This window comes from Schistocerca americana, chromosome 6 (genome assembly GCF_021461395.2).
Source record: "Schistocerca americana isolate TAMUIC-IGC-003095 chromosome 6, iqSchAmer2.1, whole genome shotgun sequence".
Taxonomy (NCBI): Eukaryota; Metazoa; Arthropoda; class Insecta; order Orthoptera; family Acrididae; genus Schistocerca; species Schistocerca americana.
The window spans coordinates 16,052,887-16,080,285 of NC_060124.1; the positions used below are offsets into that span (position 1 = coordinate 16,052,887).

The 27,399-nt window shown below is 42.9% G+C and overlaps 1 protein-coding gene across 2 annotated transcripts in view; it reads left to right on the forward strand.

Moving 5' to 3' along the window:
- The window catches only part of LOC124619781 (centromere/kinetochore protein zw10 homolog), a 202,720-nt gene that overhangs the window by 79,989 nt on the left and 95,332 nt on the right, over positions 1-27,399 (forward strand). For both annotated transcript variants that reach the window (XM_047146367.1, XM_047146368.1), the window contains exon 6: positions 18,415-18,590. In XM_047146367.1, coding sequence (XP_047002323.1) covers positions 18,415-18,590 — 176 coding nt within the window. The remainder of the gene's footprint in view (positions 1-18,414; positions 18,591-27,399) is intronic.

A 27,399-nucleotide genomic window follows, 5' to 3' on the forward strand; every position in this document is an offset into this window, starting at 1 on the left:
CTCTGCTTTCTCAGCAACTGCCGAATTTCATTATTAAATCACAGTGGGTCTTTCTAATCCTTTATTCACTTACTAGGCACATCTATCCAGACCATGATTTACAATCTGCTTAAACTTTTCCCATAATTCCTCTACACCATTTTACTGGAACTAAGTCATGCCGATTCACTGTTTAAGTGTGATACTAATAACTGCTTATCTGCTGTATGTAGAAGAAGCACTCTCCTAGCCTTCTTGACTGATTTATAAACTTTTGTAATCACAGTTGATATAACGACATCATGATTGCTAAATCCCGTTTCTATACTAACATTGTTGATAAGGTCCAGCCTTTTTGTAGCTACAAGGTCTAAGATATTTCCACTGCATTTGGGCAGCCAAGCTACCTGCTCAAGATGGCGAAAACATGTTTGAAAGTATTTCGCATGGCTGTCTGTATGTACCCTCCGTAATGAATCCATAGACATTGCAGTCTATACCTGGTAGGTTAAAGTCGTCTCCAAGTAATACTGCATGATCTGGGTAGTTAAACACTGTTGCCTGTAGACTTCCTTTGATTGACTGTAGAACTATCAAAGTAGAATCGGGTGGCCGGTAAAAACATCTAACAATTCACTTAGTTCCACCTACACCTGTTGTACACAACCAGGTATCTTCATTGTCATACTCAACTTCTACCGCTGTAGAGACAATGTTTTTGTCAACTGCAATGAACACTCCCCTTCCTATAGCCTTTAATCTGTCTTTCCAATACATGTTCCACAACTCACTAAATATTTCAGAGTTTCCTAATTCAGGTTTAAGCCAGCTCTCGGTCCCAAGAATAATTAGAGTGCAAGAACTTTCCTGGAGGGCAGTAAATTTGGGAACTTTATTACAAATACTCTGACAGTTTACTGATAAAATTATGACAGTCGAAGTGTCTATATTGTGAACACCGTTTGACTTCTCTTGTCACATATCGCCTGGCAAGTTTTCATCAGAGCACCTCAAACTACTGCCTGGCCTTAAAAAATCCTCGTGTGCACTCCACTCCCCGAGAAGGTACTTCCTTTGTGCAGTGCACCCCTGACCTATCAAGGGGAGTCCTACAAACCCCACAAAATAAAGTAACAAACCCCACAAAATAAAGCAGATCTAGAAATCTGCAGCCAAGACCATCCCAGAGTTGAAGAAACCATTGGTTGAGACCCTCCACTTAGCTTCAAACCTAAGGCCCCCATCAATTCTGGGAACAATGCTGCAAATTGCAAGCTCTGCTTGCACCCCATGCACGAGGCCAGTAGCCCTTAATCTCCACATCATGGATGAGGCTGCTGTTAGACATACCATGTGCACAATGGCTTTCTATCCAGCCCTGAAGGCTATCTGCCTAAAGGACTCCATAACTCTCCTAACTTTGGAGCTCACAGTAACCAGTAGACCCCTCCCCCTGTGTTTGAGGTATTAACAACATTTGTGTGGATTTCTAAATGAACTGACCATAATCCTTTAACACACTGTCATCAGACCATTAAATAAATAGAGCTACTGTAATTCAGCCAAACATTAACACAATAATGACTGACCTTTGACTAGAAATACTAAAGACAACCGTAGATGTATTATAAAATACCTTTTCATAAGAATTGATACAGTAATCTAATTTCACATGTGTTGTCTAATATATTTTACCCTTTCGTGTGCCCAGTTGGCTGCAGATCTTAGTCACCAAAGATTTATTTTCTACTGCTTCAAATCTCCTATTTCTTCCTGGATTTCTTCTGCCTTTTTGGGGAATTTGTTAAAACTCTGGTAAGTTTCACATTTAACTCTTCCACTTATAGACAATTTCAGTACAGAAATGGGGATTAGTGATCATGATGTCATTATGGCAACTGTGATTATGAAAGCTAATAAATCAGTAAAGAAGGCTAGGAGAGTGTCTGCTAGATACACAGCAGATAAGCAGTTACCAACATCTCATTTAGACAGTGACTTGGCATCACTTAGTTCCAGTAAGATGGATGTACGTGTAGAGGAATTATGAGCAAAGTTCACACAGATTGTAAATCATGGTCTTTAGAGTTATGTGCCTAGTAAGTGGATCAAGGATGGAAAAGACCCACCATGTTTTAATAACGAAGTTTGGCAGATGCTGAGGAAGAAGACATTGTTGCACTCTTGGTTCAAAAGGGAACACATAAATGATGATAAGTGAAAGTTAGTAGAGATTGTGCATCTGTGAAAAGATCTATGCGCGAAGTGTACAGTAACTACCAAAGTAAGGTATCCACCACAGGCGGTCAAGAAAAGAATGCTCAGGTATGCAAAGAGCTCTAAGTTTATTTTTGTCAAGATAACGCAATGTTCCTTTGTTAAAGACAGTTGAAAACAGTCACAAGCAAAATAAATGTTCTTGTTTTAACACAGACAGTGCTTGAGGCAGAAGGCACATCACTGGTGAATAAACAAAGAGTTTTAAACTGAAGTCTTTGCATGCTAGGTGCCAAAATGAAGTCTTGAAGGTGCCTGTCTGTCAGAGTTCATAACAATAAATTTACTAAGTTTGGTGAAGCCAGCTATAAGGATGAACCCAGAATTATTACAAATCTGCTGATCACTCACCACCTAGGTTCCATATCTTCTTCCTGAAAGGTCACATTGTAGGTTGCGGGATGAGAAGACTGGCATGGGCAGCAATGATGGCATAGCGATGGTTCTGGAGTGAGCTCTTGAAGGATGAAATGTGACTGCATTCGGCACCTAGCCCCAGTGCTCAGGTACTGAGTACCAGCTGAAGTACAGCTCCAGGCCTGGTATGCAGCTTGTTCTACTTCCTGCCATGTGGCCAAAAGAAGGTCCATGGGGCCAGTGTACTCTGACAGCACTTTGTCTGCTGTCTGGTGGCCATGTGGAGTGTGGTAGCCTTCTTGGGTCATCTGCTAAGAAACCGACTGCTCAAGTAACTTGGACGTACTATACGTTGCTGACAGAGTAGGTGTAAGCCCACGATAGAGCAAATCTTTCACACCCCACCCACACCCCTTGGCTTCCTGGCTGGGGAGGAAAGACTGTAGTCCCATGCACTGTCCTTGGGTTGCATCGGTTGCCCAACAACTGTGGATGTAACTGGGGAGGTGAGGTACACCTTCATGGGCATCAGAGCTGGCTGTGCTGGTGGTCAGATAACTCCTCTGAAGGAGCCATTGTTGGGTGCAGTTGACTAGTGCAGGCATTGTTCGGAAGAGGAGGCTGAGAAGGTCGAACCCCTGGAACAAAAGAGGAAGGTAAACTCATGTGCTCAAAAAGTGGAATGTGGTGAGACCACAACTAGTTAATATGTTTATGACAAGCGGTACTGTCTGGAAGCTTTACTTCCACTGCAGTGTGGTCCAGAAGTCGAGAAATGTTAGCTGGGTGCCATTGTTGACAGTCTTCAGAAAATACAAAGGTCCACACTGGATTGAGGATAGAAAACCTGTGGCAGATGGACTTCAAAGTGTATGAGGGGGCTGTGATTGGAAGAAGTGTAGAGAGTTGAGAGCTGTGAGGATGGCCATGAAGTTTTTTTGCATCCTGAAGTGTGGAGTAGTAAGATGTTGGGTGTGTTGGTCACTCGAGAAACTTGAGGAAAACCATAACCCACATCTATGACTTCCACCAGGAGTGCTCCCTGCCGCCGTTGGATAAGCAGCTGCAGCAGCAAGTCGTATACTCCTAGCTCACTCATTTGTTACATAGTTTAATTCTTAATTTCTTTGCGTGTTTTTGGTACTTGCATTGTTTAATTCATAAATTTCGGGCGTATTATAGTATTTGAGAGTGTAGCATCGCGTTTTAGTACCTGAATAGTGTAAATTCGCATAGTCTCCTTCCGCCGCCGAGCAGTGTCAGCAGTGCGCAAGTAGCAGCATTACTGCATTTACTAGGCAATCTTGTATTTTAATAACCGTTTAAATTTTGTCAATTTGTTTGCGCTCTCTGTAGATTAGTTCAGACGTTCTTTGCAAAACAGTTTTTAGCATGGATAGGGACTGCAACTGCTGTGTTCGGATGCAGGCTGAGTTGGCATCCCTTCGCTCCCAGCTTCAGGAAGTGTTGGCTTCGGTCACACAGCTTGAGGCTGTTGCCAGTGGGCATCACTGTGGGGGTCCGGATGGGGGTTTGTCGGGGACGGCCAGCTCGTCCCATGCATCCCCTGATCGGACGACGACTGTGGTTGCCCGGGATACTGCCCGCATTGAGGCTGATCCCTCACCTGTGGTAGAGTGGAAGATCGTCTCAAGGTGTGGCAGGGGGCGAAAGACATTCCGGAGGGCTGAACGGAAGGCCTCTCCAGTTTGTCTGACGAACCGGTTTCAGGCTCTGTCTCAGGCTGATACTGATCTTCGGCCTGACATGGCTGCTTGTCCTGTTCCAGAGGTTGCCCCTCAGTCTGCAAGATCCGGGCAGTCGCAGAGGGTGAGCTTACTGGTAGTTGGGAGCTCCAACGTCAGGTGCGTAATGGGGCCCCTTAGGGAAATGGCAGCAAGAGAGGGGAAGAAAACCAATGTGCACTCCGTGTGCATACCGGGGGGAGTCATTCCAGATGTGGAAAGGGTCCTTCCGGATGCCATGAAGGGTACAGGGTGCACCCATCTGCAGGTGGTCGCTCATGTCGGCACCAATGATGTGTGTCGCTATGGATCGGAGGAAATCCTCTCTGGCTTCCGGCGGCTATCTGATTTGGTGAAGACTGCCAGTCTCGCTAGCGGGATGAAAGCAGGGCTCACCATCTGCAGCATCGTCGACAGGACTGACTGCGGACCTTTGGTACAGAGCCGAGTGGAGGGTCTGAATCAGAGACTGAGACGGTTCTGCGACCGTGTGGGCTGCAGATTCCTCGACTTGCGCCATAGGGTGGTGGGGTTTCGGGTTCCGCTGGATAGGTCAGGAGTCCACTACACGCAACAAGCGGCTACACGGGTAGCAGGGGTTGTGTGGCGTGGGCTGGGCGGTTTTTTAGGTTAGATGGCCTTGGGCAAGTACAGAAAGGGCAACAGCCTCAACGGGTGCGGGGCAAAGTCAGGACATGCGGGGACCAAGCAGCAATCGGTATTGTAATTGTCAACTGTCGAAGCTGTGTTGGTAAAGTACCAGAACTTCAAGCGCTGATAGAAAGCACCGAAGCTGAAATCGTTATAGGTACAGAAAGCTGGCTTAAGCCAGAGATAAATTCTGCCGAAATTTTTGCAAAGGTACAGACGGTGTTTAGAAAGGATAGATTGCATGCAACCGGTGGTGGAGTGTTCGTCGCTGTTAGTAGTAGTTTATCCTGTAGTGAAGTAGAAGTGGATAGTTCCTGTGAATTATTATGGGTGGAGGTTACACTCAACAACCGAACTAGGTTAATAATTGGCTCCTTTTACCGACCTCCCGACTCAGCAGCATTAGTGGCAGAACAACTGAGAGAAAATTTGGAATACATTTCACATAAATTTTCTCAGCATGTTATAGTCTTAGGTGGAGATTTCAATTTACCAGATATAGACTGGGACACTCATATGTTTAGGACGGGTGGTAGGGACAGAGCATCGAGTGACATTATACTGAGTGCACTATCCGAAAATTACCTCGAGCAATTAAACAGAGAACCGACTCGTGGAGATAACATCTTGGACCTACTGATAACAAACAGACCCGAACTTTTCGACTCTGTATGTACAGAACAGGGAATCAGTGCTCATAAGGCCGTTGCAGCATCCCTGAATATGGAAGTTAATAGGAATATAAAAAAAAGGGAGGAAGGTTTATCTGTTTAGCAAGAGTAATAGAAGGCAGATTTCAGACTACCTAACAGATCAAAACGAAAATTTCTGTTCCGACACTGACAATGTTGAGTGTTTATGGAAAAAGTTCAAGGCAATCGTAAAATGCGTTTTAGACAGGTACGTGCCGAGTAAAACTGTGAGGGACGGGAAAAACCCACCGTGGTACAACAACAAAGTTAGGAAACTACTGCGAAAGCAAAGAGAGCTCCACTCCAAGTTTAAACGCAGCCAAAACCTCTCAGACAAACAGAAGCTAAACGATGTCAAAGTTAGTGTAAGGAGGGCTATGCGTGAAGCGTTCAGTGAATTCGAAAGTAAAATTCTATGTACCGACTTGACAGAAAATCCTAGGAAGTTCTGGTCTTACGTTAAATCAGTAAGTGGCTCGAAACAGCATATCCAGATACTACAGGATGATGATGGCATTGAAACAGAGGATGACACGCGTAAAGCTGAAATACTAAACACCTTTTTCCAAAGCTGTTTCACAGAGGAAGACCGCACTGCAGTTCCTTCTCTAAATCCTCGCACAAACAAAAAAATGGCTGACATCAAAATAAGTGTGATTCTTGAGTTTCTCCCGGCGTATTTGATAGTCAAAATATCCACGGGTGTGCTGCCGGTCTATAGTGTCCAACGGGCACAATATTTTGGCGATCATACATGTCGCCATCATCAGGTGAACTGACGGACTGAGCTCCTGTGAACGTGCCGGCACGGAGATCCGTACGCTATGGCTGCTCAGAGGGAACTGGGTTCGGTCGCGGCGGCGGCCGATTTAAATACCCTCCGCCCGCGGCGCGCTCCCTCCACCGTCCGCGCCCCGCGCCACGGTCGCGCGGTGGAACAGATTGCGACGGCGTCTGAGATGACGTCGGAGTGATGGCTCTGTCCGCCGTGGTCGTCACAACTATACGTTTGCTCGATTTACTCTTGATTAACCCGATCGCTGGTTCCCAAGCCTTGCTAAGATTATAGCCACAGTCACGGTTTATGAGGTCGTCATTGGTGCGAATTTCGATGGCCTCTCTAACAACGCTGTCCCAGTATCTCGACGTCTGTACCAGAATCCTCGTGCGGTCATATTCCATGGCGTGATTTTCCGACAAACAATGTTCAGCGACCGCCGACTTGCTCGGATACATCAGGCGAGTGTGCCTCTGGTGTTCACGGCATCGATCCTCGACGGTACGCATCGTCTGACCAATATACGACTTGCCACATTGACACGGAATCTGGTACACGCCGGCCTTCCTCAAACCGAGGTCATCTTTGGCGCTCCCCACCAGTGCACGAGTTTTATCTGGAGGACAAAACACAGTTCCGACCCGGTGTTTCTTCAGAATGCGAGCGATTTTCCCCGAGAGTGCGCCTGTGTATGGAATAAATGCAGTGCCTACCTCCTCCCTCGTGACTTCATCCATCTCAAGAGGTTGTGCCGCAGTGGTTGGGCGGAGAGCACGTTGAATCTGCCACTCTGAGTACCCATTTTTCCGAAATACAGTTCTCAGATGTTCCAATTCCTGGGGTAGACTCTCTGCGTCAGAGATAGTGCGCGCCCTATGTACTAGAGTTTTAAGTACCCCATTCCTCTGTGAAGGGCGGTGGCAGCTGCAGAGAGTCATGAGACCCAGAAAATATTAGATACAGGCTCCCAGGTAGATGCTATTTTTCTTGACTTCCGGAAGGCGTTCGATACAGTTCCGCACTGTCGCCTGATAAACAAAGTAAGAGCCTACGGAATATCAGACCAGCTGTGTGGCTGGATTGAAGAGTTTTTAGCAAATAGAACACATCATGTTGTTATCAATGGAGAGACGTCTACAGACGTTAAAGTAACCTCTGGCGTGCCACAGGGGAGTGTTATGGGACCATTGCTTTTCACAATATATATAAATGACCTAGTAGATAGTGTCGGAAGTTCCATGCGGCTTTTCGCGGATGATGCTGTAGTATACAGAGAAGTTGCAGCATTAGAAAATTGTAGCAAAATGCAGGAAGATCTGCAGCGGATAGGCACTTGGTGCAGGGAGTGGCAACTGACCCTTAACATAGACAAATGTAATGTATTGCGAATACATAGAAAGAAGGATCCTTTATTGTATGATTATACGATAGCGGAACAAACACTGGTAGCAGTTACTTCTGTAAAATATCTGGGAGTAGGCATGCGGAACGATTTGAAGTGGAATGATCATATAGGATTAGTTGTTGGTAAGGCGGGTACCAGGTTGAGATTCATTGGGAGAGTGCTTAGAAAATGTAGTCCATCAACAAAGGAGGTGGCTTACAAAACACTCGTTCGACCTATACTTGAGTCTTGCTCATCAGTGTGGGATCCGTACCAGATCGGTTTGACGGAGGAGATAGAGAAGATCCAAAGAAGAGCGGCGCGTTTCGTCACAGGGTTATTTGGTAACCGTGATAGCGTTACGGAGATGTTTAATAAACTCAAGTGGCAGACTCTGCAAGAGAGGCGCTCTGCATCGCGGTGTAGCTTGCTCGCCATGTTTCGAGAGGGTGTGTTTCTGGATGAGGTATCGAATATATTGCTTCCCCCTACTTATACCTCCCGAGGAGATCACGAATGTAAAATTAGAGAGATTAGAGCGTGCACGGAGGCTTTCAGACAGTCGTTCTTCCTGCGAACCATACGCGACTGGAACAGGAAAGGGAGGTAATGACAGTGGCACATAAAGTGCCCTCCGCCACACACCGTTGGGTGGCTTGCGGAGTATAAATGTAGATGTAGATGTAGAGTGTCTCAAGAATAGCCGAGCAAAGGCCAGATGTAGTAGCCTGGGCCAAGATATTGGCAAGGAAAGAAGAAATGTGGCGGAGCAGCTTTCTTGCTGTGGCAGGTAGAGCAGACCTCAACCATGCAGGTGATAGCAGCATACATTCACCTCCAAGACACATGTTGGTGGGCTAAATGCTGTGTGAGGACCAGTGTTTTGACGTGTAGTAAGGAATAGGTATGTTGTCGGAGAGCAGTCATGATGATGACCTTGATGTGGCTGTCGTCCCCCTGGATCAAGAGCACCCTGTTGAGTGTGGAAATCTCTTGATAGTGATTCCAGTACACCTGGACCTGCGGATGTGGAAGGCGCTGATGGTCTCGGGAGTCAATTGTATAATGCCAGGCGAAGAATCTCATGGAGCACTGGGTGCTTGGCTGTGAGATGTGTGACGAGCTTGGTGTTGAATGGCAGGCTGGCCACTGCATCTTTGGCATCTCATCCAGATGGAGGCAGACCTCTGGATCGGCAAGGATGGACACTTTCCAAGAGACCAACATGAGAGGAGATCAGCATTAGCATGATGAGATGAAGGATGGAATTGAATGTCATTGTTGGCACTAGACAGAAACAGGGCCCAACACCAAAGGCAGCACACTGTCGGTGTTGGAAGAGCAGCATACTCCTTTAAAAGATGGAATAAGGGCCTGTGGTCAGTTAAAAGGATGAAGTGATGGCTATATACACAGTGGTGATAATTTTTGACGCCAAATATACTGGCCAGAGCTTCCTTCTCAATTTTGCTGTAATTGCATTGGACTGCAGCAGAGTCTTTGACACAGACACTATGGGACATTTAACACCATTGATGATACAGGATATGATGTCCCCCACCTCGGAGTCAGGGGCATCTGCTGCCAAGTGAAGAGGTTTGGCGGGGTCATAGACTGTCAAACAGGTAGGCTGGAGGAGGGTCCGTTTCAAAGTGTGAAGTACCATCCAATGGATATTTTTGCAGCAGAGGTAATGTGAGGGTTCAGCTATGGCTGCAGCATGTAGAATAAATTTACGATAACACTTGAGTTGCCCAAACACTGATCTCAGCTGGCTGGTGTGTGTGTGTGTGTGTGTGTGTGTGTGTGTGTGTGTGTGTGGAGAGAGGGGGGGAGGGGGGAGGTTAGTAGGAAGGTGTTATGTAGTCTCCAGCCTCCATATACTGTGGGTTAGAGTGAATGCCTGAGGAACTGAAAAGGTGGCCTAAACATTCAAACTGGGGAGTGATACAACAACTCTTACCTTGAGAAATGCTGCACAGAAGTTGTCGGCCAGACCCCGGGTGTCGTTGCAGGCCACCAAAATGTCATCCAAGTAATTTACCATGCCCGGGACCTGACGTGTAAGGCACTTCAGGTACCACTGAAAAATTGCCAGTGCTCTGGCGATGCTGAAAAGAAGCCATGATAATTGGAAGAGACTGAACAGGTTGTTGATAACCAAAAAATAAGGGGCTCTGCATCTTGCAAAGGAGATACAAATCCCTTACATTGATGCTGGAAAACATCTTGCCACTGGAGTGGCAGGCAAGGACCTCCTCCACCCTAGGAAGAGGATAAGCAGTGGTAACTGATGAGACATTGATGGTGGACTTGAAATTGCTGCAGATTCACAGTGCCCCATTAGGCTTCTCAGCGATGACTGTGGTGGAGGCCCACTGGCATTTGAGTACCAGAGATAGAATGCCTTCATCCTGGAGCCGCTGGAGCTCCTGTTGAAGCTTGTCACATGTAGTGAATAGACATTCCTGAATTTATGTCATTTTGGTATTGCTGGTGGTAGGAGGGCAACATGCATCTCAAAATCGTTGAACCCTGGGGCGTGGTCAGAGAAGACTGAACTAAAGTTTGATAAAGCTTCAAGGGGGCGTTAACCCCCAAAGAACTGACAGTGCAGTTGGGATCATGAATGTCAAGGCCCAGTGCATGAAATAGATCAATGTCTAAGAAGTTGATAGCACATGGTACGTCCATGACCATGATCTTGGCCCAAAAAGGAGGTCCATTTGTGTTGTACCTGGGCCACAAAGTATCTGCTAACCTTGACGAGGTCATTGCACTAACTGTGTAGAGAGGTTGAAAAACAGTGTCTTCATTTTGACAGCTGCCATCTCTCCTCCACCAAAAAATCAATCCCATACAGCTTGGCCGCCTGGGCAGGGCATATCTGTAGAGACAGGAACTCCCTTTCACCATGTCTCACCAAAGCCTTCACAGACAGGCACTACCTCAGGACCTTGTCCACAAACAGAATTCCTGTCTAATTTTCCCACTTACCCTCAACCCTCTCACCACCCTTGAAGAATTAGCTACAAAAGAGCATCCTCCTCACCATGCAATGCCATCTTGGACTGGAACAACTCAACCATATCCTTCATCATGGCTTTGATTATCTAACATCATGTTGTCAAATGCGGAACATTCTACCCAAGATCTTTTCCAGCCCTCCTAAAGTGGTGTTCCATTGTCCACTAAATCTCCAAACATCCTAGTCCGTACCTATGCCATTCCCAATCCCAACCACTTGCCACAGAGAACATATCCCTGTGGAAGACCGATGAGCAAGACCTGCCCAATCCACCCACCCAGCCTTTCCTATTCCAGGCCTTTCACAGGCTCATGTTACCCCATCAAAGGCCGGGTGACCTGTGAAAGCAGCCACATCGTGTACCAAATCTCCTGCAACTACTGCAGCTTTTTGTATTAGTATGACTACCAACCAGTTGTCTAACAGGACAAACGGCCATTGACAAACTGTGGCCAAGAGCAAAGTAGATCACCCTGTGCCACAACATGCAGCAGAACATAACATTGCTTCTCAACCTAGACCATCTGGATCCTCCCCTCCACTACTACCAGCTTTTCTGAACTTCACAGTCGCAAGTTAGGCTTATAACACATTCTCTGCTCCTGGATTTCATCCCAGCCTCAACCCATGGTAACCTCTCCCTTTTCGTGGTACCCACTCTATACTGGGTACAGTATAGAGTGTGACCTGGTAAAGATTGCGTCGGCATCGAGACACACCAATGTTGAATTTGCATCTGTCCTGAGACGCCATGACCGGCCTCATTTGAACTCTTCTGTTGGGAGAGTTAATTTGGAGTTGGAACGGCTGCTTGTGTCGGGTGCGGGGGCTCATATTGGTGTGGTTCCTGTTGATTATCTCAGTAGGTGGAACTATACCAGGCACGGCCTACATCTCAACAGGAAAGGGAAGGGGAAACTGGCTGGGGTAATAGCAGGAAATTTAAGGGGGGGAGGCACTGCCATGAATGGTAAAATACCAGTGGTTACAGGTGTTGGAGCAGCACCTTTTTTAGGATAGGCAAGACAGAAAGATGTCAAGTTCTACGAGAGGTCAGGATTGAAACAAATCTTCTATTTAGGAAAGAAATTCAACAGCACAATTCTAGCACATTGGATCACCAATCACAGCTATCAATTATAAATTTTCACCAATCACCAGAAATTTTATCTCCACCAAGTTGTATCTCAGTCCTAGGTAATTGCATTGATGAACTAAAGTCACCCAACCCCATTGACATAATCTGCCTCTCTGAACACCATGTGACTACTGGTATAGGAACTAGGCCTAAGCACAATGAGAAACTCAGACAGGAGAGTACTGCAAATGTTAGAATAAGGAAAGGTTCTCATAAAAGTATAATTAAAAATAATGTAAGTATATTTCATCAAAATATTGGGAGTTAAAAGAATAAAGTAGATGAGCTTCTGGTTTGTTTGGAAGATTTAGAAGCTGAGAATGAAATAGATATACCATGCCTGTCTGAGCATCACATTGTTACTGATATGGATAAGGTAAATGTAAGTGGTTATAAGCTCTCTGCACATGTAATGAGAGAAAATATGGAGAAAGGAGGAGTTGCCATATATGTCAAAAGTTATCATTGTGCAAAAAGTATAGAAACAAAAAAGTTTTGTGTAGAGAAACATATAGAAGCATGTGCCTGTGAGCTTAAATTAAATAAAGGCACATTTATAATTGTAACTGTATATAGGTCCCCATCAGGAAATTTTCATCTATTTCTGAAAAATTTGGACTCCTTGTTGTGCTATCTGTCAGACAGGGGGAAGCAAATTATTATTTGTGGGGACTTCAATGTAGATTCTCTGAAAGAGGGTAATAGGAAAAATGACCTTGAAGTATTACTCGGTTCTTTCAATTTGACACCCGTTATTGATTTTCCTACTCGGGTGGTAAAGGATAGCAGCTCACTGATAGATAACTTCTTTATAGACCAAGATAAGTTTAACCAGATAAATGCTCAGCCTGTTGAGAATGGTCTTTCTGATCATGGTGCACAGCTAGTTACAATATATGACATAGCTCCATTCAGCAATACTAAACAGTCCTCCAAAGTAGTACGTTCAGTCAACAATTTAACAATTGAAAATTTCAGGGAAAGCCTACAGCAGTTAGACTGGGATGAGGTGTACCGTGAATCTGATGCCAATTTAAAATATAATTTATTTCATGACATTTTTGTAAATGCATTTGAAAACTGCTTCCCCAAGAAAATAGTTAAATATACTCGTAAGAAACCTTGTAACAAACCATGGCTTACTAAGGGTATAAAAATATCTTGTAACCGGAAAAGGGAAATGTATCTGACAGCAAGAAAGAGTAGTGACCCAGAAACTATCAAAAATTATAAAAACTACTGTGTTATATTAAGAAAAGTTATTAAAAAATCCAGGAGTATGTGTATCATGTCTGAAATCAGCAACTCTGATAATAAAATTAAAACAATTTGGAATATTATTAAAAGAGAAACAGGTCAACCAAGATCAGAGGAAGACAGTATTACCATCAAATTGAATGAAAACTTTACGAACAAAAAGTCAGAAGTTGAAAATATTTTTAATAATTATTTTCTAAATGTTGTGGATATAGTAGGATCCAGGTGTTCATTAGAAGATGCTAGGCTGTTAATGGAAGAGGCCATACCTATGCAATTTGATACAATTGAAATCTCACCCACTTCTCCCTCTGAAATTAGGAAAATAATAAACTTGCTTAAAAGCAAAAACTCACATGGAATTGATGGCATTTCCAGCAAAATACTAAAAGCTTGTTCTCAACGGATAAGTAAGATTCTCAGCCACCTGTGTAATAGCTCTCTGGAACAGGGCATTTTCCCTGATAGACTGAAATATGCTATTGTTATACCTTTGCATAAAAAGGGGGATAGATCTGATGTCAACAATTACCGTCCAATCTCCCTTCTAACAGCTTTATCCAAAATTTTTGAGAAAGTAATGTATTCAAGAGTAGCTTCACATATCTGTAAAAATGAAGTACTAACAAAATGTCAGTTTGGTTTCCAGAAAGGTTTTTCAACAGAAAATGCCATATATGCTTTCACCAGTCAAATTTTGAATGATCTGAATAACCGAACACCACCCATTGGGATTTTTTGTGATCTCTCAAAGGCTTTTGATTGTGTAAATCATGAAATTCTGCTAGACAAGCTCAACTATTGTGGCATGAGTGGGACAGTGCACAAATGGTTTAATTCGTACCTAACTGGAAGAGTGCAGAAAGTTGAAATAAGTAGTTCTCGTAACATGCAAAGATCAGCACATTCCTCAAACTGGGGAACTATCAAGAATGGGGTTCCACAAGGGTTAGTCTTGGGTCCTTTGTTGTTCTTATTATATATTAATGACTTGCCATTCTATATTCATGAAGAGGCAAAGTTAGTTCTCTTCACTGATGATACAAGTATAGTAATCACACCTGAGAAACAAGAATTAACTGATGAAATTGTCAATACTGTCTTTCAGAAAATTACTAAGTGGTTCCTTGTAAACGGACTCTCACTGAATTTTGATAAGACACAGTACATACGGTTCCGTACAGTGAATGGTATGATGCCATTAATAAATATAGACCTTAATCAGAAGCATATAGCTAAGGTAGAATATTCCAAATTTTTAGGTATGTCCGTTGATGAGAGATTAAATTGGAAGAAACACATTGATGATCTGCTGAAACGTTTGAGTTCAGCAACTTATGCAATAAGGGTCATTGCAAATTTTGGTGATAAACATCTTAGTAAATTAGCTTACTACGCCTATTTTCACTCATTGCTTTCATATGGCATCATATTTTGGGGTAATTCATCACTGAGGAATAAAGTATTTATTGCACAAAAGCGTGTAATCAGAATAATAGCTGGAGTCCACCCAAGATCATCCTGCAGACATTTATTTAAGGATCTAGGGATATTCACAGTAGCTTCTCAGTATATATACTCTCTTATGAAATTTGTTATTAACAACCAAACCCAATTCAAAAGTAATAGCAGTGTGCATAACTACAATACTAGGAGAAAGGACGATCTTCACTATTCAAGATTAAATCTAACTTTGGCACAGAAAGGGGTGAATTATACTGGCACTAAAGTCTTTGGTCACTTACCAAATAGTATCAAAAGTCTGACAGATAACCAACAAGTATTTAAGAAGAAATTAAAAGAATTTCTGAATGACAACTCCTTCTACTCCATAGAGGAATTTTTAGATATAAATTAAGAAAAAAGAAAAAAGAAACAAAAATATAAAAAAAAATAAAGAAAAACAAAAAAAACACAAAAAAATAAAGTTGTTATATTAACTTAAGTACGTTGTTAAATTAACCTAATTATGTCATGTATTGGAAAATTCGACTCGTTCCACATCATTACGAAATATCGTATTCATGATCCATGGAACTAGTATTAATCTAATCTAATCTAATCTAATCCACCCTCAGTGTGTGCTACCCTCTGTCAACACACCTTTCCCCTTCCCTGCTCCTCTCCATTTTCATTCCCTGTTTTTTTCCCCACACAACCCACCTCCTGCCACATAGTCCATGTATGCCCTGCTAGATAGTGCCATTCTTTCCCCCTGCCCATACACTGCTATGTCTCCCTCTTCACTCCAGATTGCTAGTCATGTGACAATCACATGCCAGTTGGAACTGCCAGTGGTACCAGTCATGTGTGCATGAGGAATGGCTGCTTGTGTGAATGTGTGTGTAATTTGTAACATCAGTCTAGGAATCTGTCCTTTCCCTAATATTATTAATATGCCTATACCATTTGTAGACAAAATTGTCAGATTCTTATTCATTCTGTATTTCACTAAATTTTATTATTCACAATGTAACTTAGTCTGATGATGCAAGGGTATATTTAGTTCATAAGACAACATTTTATTTAAACAAATATTCGTCATATCTGCAAAGTGTGTGCATCAAAGTTCAATGCTGCTAGAGATTGTAGGTTTTGAGATTGACATAGCTTACTTAAAAGCCTTCATTCTCCATTTCAAACAAATGTTTCGCTTTCCCTGCAAAATTGTGTTTCAAAATTTTCATATTCCAGAATGCTCTAATCTTAAAATGCAATTCTTTCCAAAATCCAATGTTATGTTTTAGTAGCCCCGGTATTTCTTTTTCTGTAAATGTGAACGTTTACTGAAATATGTGTTAGTTTATTAATTATCCCAATTAGAAAATACAGCTTTCTAGAAAATTCTCGGTGACCCTCTCGAAATCCCTGTGCACCTTAAAGCTTCTCTTTCATAAAGTAGTACCTATTAGTTTCTTGTTTTCTAATAATACAGCTTTTGTTTGGACCAATTTACTTCATTGCCTATTATATCATTGTATCTTTAAGTTTTTCTATCTTTCATGTTAATATCCTAAATGTAATTGTCCCATATTTTACTATTTTGTGGTTTCTGCAATACATATCATCCCACACAGTCATAGTCAGTAATGGACAAGTGTTCAGTTGGCACAATTACTACGTCAGCCAGTCAGTCAGTGTTCAGTAGTATAAATGTATAAACGTGTCAGTTCTGAATATGTAAACAGTAATCAACAAGTTCACAATCTACATTGATGGGAAAAAAATCACAAATTGATTTAGAGTAATTAAATTTTAGAATACATTTGTCTAGGTAACATATTTAAGCAATTAACATTGCGAGATCACAGGTTAATGTATGCCTGAGGTAAGCCAATGCGAATGTGAAATTCTGATACATTAATAATAGGTGTAATTGCCAGAATGTTGAGTTTGCGTAATGAAGTTCCATGCCTATTGCACTTTGTCGGGCAGTACCTGGACAATTAACATTAATAATAGGTGTAATTGCCAGAATGTTGAGTTTGCGTAATGAAGTTCCATGCCTATTGCGCTTTGTCGGGCAGTACCTGGACAATTAATGCTGTTTGCGGATGACAGTGGAGTTGCTGTCTGATGATGTCCCATATGTGTTCGATTGGAGACAGCCCTGGTGATCAAACAGGCCAAGGTGACATGTTGATACACTGTAGAGCATGTTGGGTTACAGCAGTGGTATGTGGGAAAAGTGTTACCCTATTGGAAAATGCCTCCTGGAATACTGTTCATGAATGGTAGCACAACAGGTCGAATCACCAGATTGACGTACAAATTTGCAGTCAGGTTGCATGGGGTATCCATAAGAATGCTCATTCTGTCATACGAAATCACACCCCAGACCGTAACTCCAGGTGTAGGTCCAATGTGTGTAGCATTCAGACAGGTTGGTTGTAGGCACTCAACTGGCCTCCTCCTAACCAAATCATGATCATCACAGGCAACAAGGTGAATCGTCTTACATCATAAAATGCAACAGACCTCCAGTGGTCTCTCACTTGGCACCAATAAAATTGCAAATGGCCTTGATTTGGGGGTCAATGGAACGCATGCTACAAGGCGTCTGGCTCGGAGCTGTCCTTGAAGTAACCAGTTTTAATGGTTCAATGCACAATGGTAGTGCCACTTGGCTGTCTAGACTCCAGTATTCTTGCGACCGTACATTCGCCAGACCACTGCTGTCAGCAGTCATGTAAAGTGGCTACATTCCTGCTAAGTCTTTCCGAAATATCGCAGAAGGAACATTGGCTTCTCGTAGCCTTATTACACGACCTCGTTCAAACTCAATGAGGTGTTTATAATGGTGTCTTTGTTGCCTTTTTAAAGGCATTCTTGTCTAACATCAGCTCACCATGTCCAGTTTCAAAAGTAACTAATGCTCATGACTGTTACAGTGTGTATTTAAAGGAAACCTGATTTGCATCCTTATAGTGGCACTGCTAGTACCACTCTTGTGTGACTGGTGAGAAATATGAATAGTCATCATCTTTCAGATGTAGAAACATGCTTACCAACTTCTGTTTATGTTGCACAACTTCTCCTTGGTGCTGTGATTTCTTTTCCTGTCAGTGTATGTTCATTATCTAGTTTTCATCAGTCATGAATTTGTTTTCAATGAAATTTCTATTAACTGGTGTAGCTTACCGATCTGTGTTAAGACAGTGATCCTCATACATTCTAAAAAGCTGATGATGGAAACTGAACTTAGTGCTAATAAATATGAAGAGACTGAAAAGAAAATACTGCAGTGTTGTGTACGTTATTTAATAGCTCTTGTCACATCCAAAAGCCATAAGACGAAATTGTAGAAGAAACAGATTGGTAAACACTTCAAACTGTGATAAGGGACAATTTCGTTACTTTTTCTGGCTAGCTATAATGTTTCACAAAATGCTGGGTTCTGAGTGACCACTATGTTTATAGTGTACTTTTGTACTTCTCTCATTTCTCTATCTTTTGATGACTGTGTGTGTGTGTGTGTGTGTGTGTGTGTGTGTGTGTGTGTGTGTGTGTGTGTGTGTGTGTTTGCTGCTTTTGTTTAAGATATTTTCAAACCACATAAAGTATGTTTCTTTTTAAAGAATATTTAAAAGTAATTTATTATGGTCATATCATTCTATTTTCATGCCAGCAAATCAACTCAAGATGTTTTAAAGATTGTTTTCGATATACTGGAGGAAGCAACACAGCGCACTGACTTCTGTGCTGTGAGGCTGTTTTACACTGCAAGAAATGTTTTTGAATTGTATCGAGCTGTTGTTCCAACATATCATGCAAAGTTCTTGGAAACAATTCCTCAGCAAGTTGGTAAGCATCTTTCTCGTTTTTGCTATTGTTTACGATGTCAATAGATGTACAGTAAATAAAAGTGCACTCCCTTTTTTAACAACAAAAACGAAAAAAAACTTGTACAATCTGCAAGTAACTTCTTGTAATTAACCAATATCCATTTTCAGCTTCATTGCTGTACACATTTTATCTAATGCAGCACTGTTTTTTACTCAAGCCTGACACATTCTCCTGTCATTGATTCTAATGTACTCTGCACTTCCAGGAAATCTGTTTTTACGTGTGTTTTCACTTCTGTAAACTGATTTTTTTGTGGCAGCTGGTGTCTATTAATGATCAAATAGCTCTTTGAATGATATATTAAAGTCGAATCATGCTTCCCCAAACTTGTGGACCTACATGCTTCTGTATTTACCCCTTTTGTTTCCCAAGTGATTTCTTTATCACTCATGCCTGATTTACATTATAGGATAATCATCAAAACCAGTTGTGAGTGACAATTAATCAATTCAAACAACTGGCACTTTTTTACTATCAAAAATGTTGACAGCAGCAGAGCTGTAGTGCTGGTAGATGTACAGTCATCAGGACAAGTGTGTGAAGAGTGGCAATGGTGGGGGTCACAGACAGGCTGTCAGTGCTCTGTGGGGGAAATGCTGAGTGCTGGAGAGGAAGAGCCATTCTAAACCGAAACCTACTCTCATATTTTTTGTAAATATAATGTGGTGTTCCTCCATGCCCACACTTGCTTGATGACTATCAAAAAATGGTACTCTCTCACCCCTGCTTTGCTTAGAATCTTAAAAGAATTCTGCAGAAAATGTGACAAAAGCAGCAATTTATTTTCGCCAGACTTGTTAACTGTTTGTACTAACTGTTTGTACCTTTCAGAGAAGTGTCATGAGTCGCAAATTTTGAGTAAAACCTACATTTCTCTTGTTGCAGCATTAAAATTTGCTTCTTTTGTCAAAACACAGGGAGTTTACACAATGTCACCCCATCTACTTATTGTGTAGATACAGATGATTAATGGAAAATCTCATATGAGATGTGAAACAAATACTAACAAAGAGATGGAGGGGCTGGCCAGTACTTACCTCAGCTCAGTACAGCCGATAGATACACATAAAACAGAACTGAAAATTTACATTCCTAGCTTTCGGAACTTTGTTCCTTCATCAGGGAGGAGAGAGGGGAAAAAAGGGAAGAAGGGAAAGTGGATTCAGTTACTCACAACCCAGGTTATGAAGCAACAGGGAAAGGTAAACAGGGAGGGTAGCAAGGATGGAGGCATGGTTGTCAGAGGGAAGCCAAAGATATTCTACTGTAAGTACTGTGCCAGCTTCAAACCAAAGAGGATGCATACAGAAGTAAAGAGGTATATAGTATAAAGATAAACACCACTATGTAGGATGAAAAGATGCGTGAATGGCTAAAGAGGAAAGGGAAAGAGGAGAAGACTGAAGAGTGAATGGGAGTGAGGTTGTTTAACGTAGGTTCAGTCCAGGGGGATGGCGGGATGAAAGGATGTGTTGGAGTGCAAGTTCCCATCTCCGCAGTTCAGAGGGACTGGTGTTGGGTGGGAGAAGCCAAATGGGACATACGGTGTAGCAGGTTCCTAGGTCCCTAGAATTATGCTGGAGGGCATGCTCTGCTACTGGGTATTGGGCATCTCCTAGGCGGACAGTTCGTCTGTGTCCGTTCATGCGCTCAGCCAGTTTGGTTGTTGTCATGCCGATTTAAAAGGCTGTGCAGTGCAGGCATGTCAGTTGATAAATGACATGTGTAGTTTCACACGTAGCCCTGCCTTGAATTGTATATGTTTTACCAGTAGCGGGGCTGGAGTAGGTGGTTGTGGGGGGATGCATGGGGCAGGTTTTGCAGCGGGGTCGGTTACAGGGGTAGGAACCGCTGGGTAGAGAAGGTAGTCTGGGAATATTGTAGGGTTTAACAAGGATGTTACGGAGGTTAGGGGGGCGACGAAAGGCAACTCTGGGTGGTGTGGGGAGAATTTTGTCAAGGGATGATCTCATTTCAGGGGTTGACTTGAGAAAGTCATATCCCTGGCGGAGTAATTTGTTGATGTTTTCGAGGCCAGGATAATATTGGGTGACAAGGGGGATGCTTCTGTGTGGTCTGGGGGTAGGAACATTGTTGTTGGACGGGGAGGAATGTATTGCTCGGGAAATCTGTTTGTGGACAAGGTCTGCAGGATAGTTGCGGGAGAGGAAAGCACTGGTCAGGTTATTGGTGTAGTTGTTGAGGGATTCGTCACTGGAGCAGATATGTTTGCCACGAATACCTAGGCTCTACTTACAGTAGAATATCTTTGGCTTCCCTCTGACAACCATGCCTCCATCCTTGCTACCCTCCCTGTTTACCTTTCCCTGTTGCTTCATAACCTGGGTTGTGAGTAACTGAATCCACTTTCCCTTCTTCCCTTTTTTCCCCTCTCTCCTCCCTGATGAAGGAACAAAGTTCCGAAAGCTAGGAATGTAAATTTTCAGTTCTGTTTTATGTGTATCTATCGGCTGTACTGAGCTGAGGTAAGTACTGGCCAGCCCCTCTATCTCTTTGTTAGTATTTGTGTAGATACAGATTGAGAGATTATTCTGAGACAGTGATTTGTTAAGTGAGGAACTGAGAACAAATAAGGTTGATAGCTTCTGCAAAAGCATGTCTGTGGTACAAAAGTAAATGTTTAATATCTTCACTTACATTGTTCCCAAACCTATAGCATTTCTCGTTTCACCAGATATTGATGCCTCTTACAAGTTACATTCTCTCATTGAAAAAAGTCAGTAGTTGGTGGAGTAACAGAATAGATAATGAGGTTTATGTAACAACCATATGGCAAACTACTCTCCTCTTTGCATGCCGTCATTTGCCAAAATCTTGTTTTGGTGTCCCAAACCATTTTAGATATGAGGAAAGTTGTAGACATTTCATCCTCGCTTTATCACTAGCACCCGCAGTCACAAATGAGTGTTCTACATGAGATAATTTTCTTGAGATTGGTGACAGATAGAGACCTCCATGCAAATTTAAAGAAAAATTCAACATGTTACCTAAATTTCATGTGCAGCATCATATTATGTAATATGCACCAAACGCAAAGTCATAGCGACCTCTGTTTTTCATTGCAAATTTGCTCCAGTTTGGCACAGTGTCTTACTTAAATGCAAATATCACACTATCTATCACCATTAACAAAATAATGAGCACACCATCATGAAGCTGACATATAAAGCAAAACTGAAATTTTGTAAAAAGTAGTTTCTGTAAAATTGTTTCAGAAAGATTGCAGGGTTTGCACCTCGATTCTGGGTCAGTGCAGTGCATCCTTAACTGTATGAAAGTGGGCAAACAATGTCAGCCTCTTCCTCCTAACAAATGAAGAGCCCAAGCAGCACTTTGGACAAAAACTGTTCACTGTGCATCAACCACCGTATCCTGCATGGACTCTACTTACTGCAACGGGTGAATTGTGCAAGAACACTCAGTAGTAGTTGTTGTTGTTCTTGTTATTATCTATAGTTGAGTCTTTGGCAATGGCTGCAATGTGTCAGCTACTAAATGACACAGTACTTACATCAATAATGGAAGGAGTAAAACTAACAGCTCACAGCATGACTCAGGCATGGGTAGGCATATAAACAAGACTGACGACTCGTAGAAACTAAAATAGTATTTGACTGCATATTTCTTTATTTAGTTCAGTTATTTGTTTTGATCATTAAGATCATCATCAGACTGATCTAAAAGAGAGAGTATGTGCATGTTCATGCTTTAAGAGCATTTTGATGAGTTACAACAGTAACAGTAGTACTGTTGATTCACATGACTGGAGAAGCATCCCACAAATAACATACCTCTCTTGTTAAACTTACTAAAGAAGCGAATAAAACTTTTAGACACAATTGGCATCATCACAAGATATGAAAACATGATAGTACTGTGATGAACACTCATGGCCCATGATGTAGAATCACCACTGACGCACTGCTTTCAGCTGTAACACAAACAGCTGAGGGGGCTTGGACACTAAGTGTCACTTACTGTAAGCACAATTTACAATGATGTATTACAGAGCCGGAGATAAGATGTATAAGATCCTACATATGCCAAAATAGGATGAGTTAGACATGTAATTAAAATAGAGCGGGAGAATAAAATTAGGGCCACTGTTAGATATTCAAAATAATCTTCAAAGTGATAATGTCACCCCTCATCAAGACAGACAGTATTACTTCGTGTGTGTGTGTGTGTGTGTGTGTGTGTGTGTGTGTGTGTGTGTGTTCGGGGACAGGGTACATATTAATGGAGAAAATTCATGCAAAAGCTAGCAATATTCTGTTCTACTAATGGCATTCCATTACCATAGAGTACTTAAATCTGTATTTACATGATATTACAATTTCCCCCCTTCATGTTATCATTTTTAGTGCTGCCATAATGTGCTAAGGTGAATGATAACTATGGATATTTGGAGGTGAAGTAATTTAGGTAGCCAGGATCCAGACTAACACAATCTTTTGGGTAATGGCTACTTTACAATTGTAAACAAAATTTTTCTCTCAGTCCTGGTAAAGCACTTATAGGCCAGTCTCTGCATTGTTTAAATCAGCATCTTTGATGCAAAATATTTTCCATAAGCTGTGCTTTTAGCTAAGTGAAAGGAAAGAGAGAGAGGCAGGGCAAGATCCATGCTGTGTGTAGAGTGTAATAAACATTTTGACTAAATATGAAGGAGTTCATGAATGAAAAAGTGTCAAGCAGTTGGATGCAGTTCAGATCGTTTTGGTCAGGATCTTCTAAAGTGGTGAATAATGGCTTTTCTGTTGTTGTATGGAGGGACATTTTGTTGAGTAACCACACCACTGCATACAGAGAATGAAATTACCACATTCTTATCAACGTATGAAAGAACCTGACCTTCACTTGTCAGTGAATGGGATAGTTTCCATATTGTGCCCACATATTTCCTATCATCATCATCATCATCATCACCACACACACACACACACACACACACACTCACTCACTCACTCTCTACCACCACCGCCGCTGTTTAACATTCCAATAAGTTTCTGTTGACACTCATCCTGTGCATACACAATGCTGCACCCATTGGATACAAATAAATCTCATTCCAAATGTCCTCAAAAAATGGTTAACAAGCTACTAAGCAATTTTTTTTTATCTTATGATTTATTCTTTCAAATGTTACAGGTGTCACAATTGTGGATTTTTTTACTTTAGTTGGCACAACACTAGCTCAATCTTGGTGTGTAGTGGATTACAGAGCACCCATACATGCCTGCTCCAACATGTAGTACGATTTAAAAGTTGAAAGAAAATTTTCAAACCATGTATTGCTCATCACGAATCTGACAATGGAAAACCCTGGATGGAATGTAACAATATTAAGAAAAAGATAGTTGTTACTCTCCATATAGTGGAAATGCTAAGTTGCAGATAGGCACAACAAAAAGTCTGACAGAAAAATGAGTTTCGGCCAACAAGGCCTTTGTCGGAGGTAGACATACACACACACACACACTCACACAACACACACACACACATGATCACAGTCTCTGGCTGCTGAGGCCAGACTGCGAGCAGCAGTGCATTGATGGGAGATGCAACTGGGTGGTGGGAGTAGAGAGGAGGCTGGCATGGGGAAGGATAGCAGGGTAGGGGTGGCTGACTGTGAAATGCTGCTTGTGGGAGTATACAGGGACAAAGTGGAGAGAGGATAGGACAGCTAGGTGCAGTCGGGAGGTTACACAAAGGGTGGGGGAGGGTTACCAGAAAAGTAGAGAGGAAAGAAGACTGTGGGTGCGTTTGTGGAATAGACTGTGTAGTGCTGGAGTGGAAACAGGAAAGGGGCTAAGACTAATGAAGGTTGAGGCCAGGAGGGTTATGAGAATGTAGGACGTATTGCAGGAAGAGTTCCCACCTGCACAGTTCATAGATGGTGGTGGGGGTGGGAAGGATCCAGATAGCACAGGCTGTGAAACAGTTATTGAAATGAAGAATATTGTGGTGGGCAGTGTGGTCAGCAATGGGGTGGTCCAGCTGTTTCTTGGTGACAGTTTGTCAGTGGCCATTCATGCAGAAAGACAGCTTGTTGGTTGTCATGCCCACGTAGAATACAGCACAGTGGTTGCAGTTTATCTTGTAGACCAAATGACTTGTTGGGCAGGTAGCCCTGCCTTTGATGGGATTGGTGATGCTTGTGACTGGGCTGGAGTAGGTGGTGGTGTAACGATGTATGGGACAGGTCTTGCATCTAGGTCTATTACAGGATATGAGCCATGGAGCAAGGGGTTGTGTAGGGATGCATGAGGATATTGTGTATGTTCGGTGGATGGCAGAATACCACTCTGGGAGGGGTGGGAACGATATTGGGTAGAATAATCATCATTTCAAGGCATGACGAGAAGTGGTCGTAACCCTCACAGAGAACGCGATTCAGTTGCTCCAGTCCTGGGCGTTACTGATTCATGAGGGAAGGCCCCTCTGTGGCCAGACAGTGGGACTTAGGGAAGTGGTGGGTGACTGGAGAGATAAGGCACGGGAGATCTGTTTTTCTACAAGGCTGGGAAGATAATTACAGTCTGTGAAGACCTCAATGAGAGCCTCAGTATATTTTGAGAGGATCCACTCGTCACTACAAATGCAATGGTCACAAGTAGCTAGGATGTATGGAAGGGACTTCTTGGTACGGATGGGTTGGTGCTGTCGAAGTGGATGTATTGCTGGTGGTTGGTAGGTGTATATGGACGGAGGTACTGATGTAGCAATCTTTGAGGTGAAGGTCAACATCGAGAAAGGTGGCTTGTTGGGTTGAGTAGGCCCAGGTGAAGCAAATGGGGGAGGAGGTGTTGAGGTTCTGGAGGAATGTGAATATGTTATCCTCACCCTCAATCCATATGAAAATATCATCAAAGAAACCGAATCAGGTGAGGGGTTTGGGATTCTGGGTGTTTAGGAAGGACCCCTCTAGATGGCCCATGAATAGATTGTCATAGGATGGTGCCATACGAGTGCCCATAGGTGTACCCTGGATTTGTTTGTGGGTAATGCCTTCAAAGGAGATGTAATTGTGGGTGAAGACATAGTTGGTCATAGTGATCAGGAAGGTTGGTTATAGGTTTGGAATCCATTAGGTACTGTGAAAGATAGTGTTCAATAGCGTTAAGGCCATGGGCAGTAAGGATGTTTGTGTAAAGGGATATGCCATCAATAGTGGCGAGCAGGGCACCCCGTGGTAAAGGAACAGGAACTACGGAGAATCAGTGGGGGAAATGTTTGGCATCTTTATGTGTAGGAGGATAGGTTTTGGATAATAGACTGAAGTGTTGGTCTACAAGAGCAGAGTGTGTCTCGGTGGGGCACAGTAACCCGCCACAATCTTGTGTCCTAGGTGGTTGGGTTTATGGACTTTAGGAAGCATGTAGAGGTAAAAGTGTGCGGAGTGTTAAGGGTGAGGAGCGAGATATGCTCCGGGAAGAGGTTCTGGGATGGGCCTCTAATCCTGATACCCATGCCAGAACCTCTCCCTGTAGTCTATCTCACCTCTTACCCCTACCACTCCCCGCACTCCTACCTTCTACATACTTCCTGAGTCCAGAAACCCAATCACCCAGGACACACCATTGTGGCTGGTTACTGTGTCCCCACTGAGAGAATCTCTGCTCTCGTAGACCCAACATCTTCAGCCTATTACTTGCAACCTAGCCTCCTATAAAAGAGATGCTAAACATTATCTCCACTGATTCTCCACAGTTCCTGTTCTTTACCACATGGTGCCCTGCTCATCACTATTGATACCACCTCCTTTAACACTAACATGCGTGATGCCCTTGGCCTTACTGATATTTAATGCTACTTTTCCCAATGCCCAATGGATTCCAAGCCTACAACCTCCTTCCAGATTGCCATGACCACCTATATCCTCACTCACAATTACTTCTCCTTTGAAGGCGTTACCCACGAACAAATCCATGGTGCAGCTATGGGCTCTTGTATGGTGCTATCCTGTGCTAACTTATTCTTGGATCATCTATAGGAATCCTTCCTAAGCAACCAGAATCCCAAACTGGTTCAGACTCATTCATTGACGTCTTCATGATCTGGATTAAGTGTGAGGACACCCTATCCACGCTCCTCCAGAATCTCACAACACCTTCTCCCCCATTCACTTCATCTGCTCCTACTCAAGCCAAGAATCCACCTTATTTCAGTACCTCCATCCATCTCAGACCTACCAACCACAGGCAATACCTGCACTTCGACAGCAGCCATCCATTCCATACCAAGAAGTCCTTCCCATACGGCCTAGCTACCCTTGGCCGTCGCATCTGTAGTGATGAGCACTCGCTCTCAAAATGCACTGAGGGTCTCACTGAGTCCTTCACAGATGACAATTACACTCCCAACTACGTACAAAAACAGATCTCCCATGCCTTATCTTTCCAGTCACTCACCACCTCCCAAAGACCCACTGTCTGGCCACAGACAAGCATTCCCCTCGTGACTCAGTACCACCCAGGACTGGAGCAACTGAATCACATTCTCTGCCAGGGTTTCGACTATGTCTCATCCTGCCCTGAAATGAAGAATGTCCCATCCACTATCCATCCCGCAGTTGTGTTGCGCCGCTCACCCAACCTACATAATATCCTCGAATATCCCTACACAACTCCTGCTCCCAATCCCTTGCCCCATGGCTCATATCCTTGTAACAGATCACCGCCTACTCCAGTGCAGTCACAAGCATCACTATCCCATGAAAGGCAGGGCTACCTGTGAAACCAGT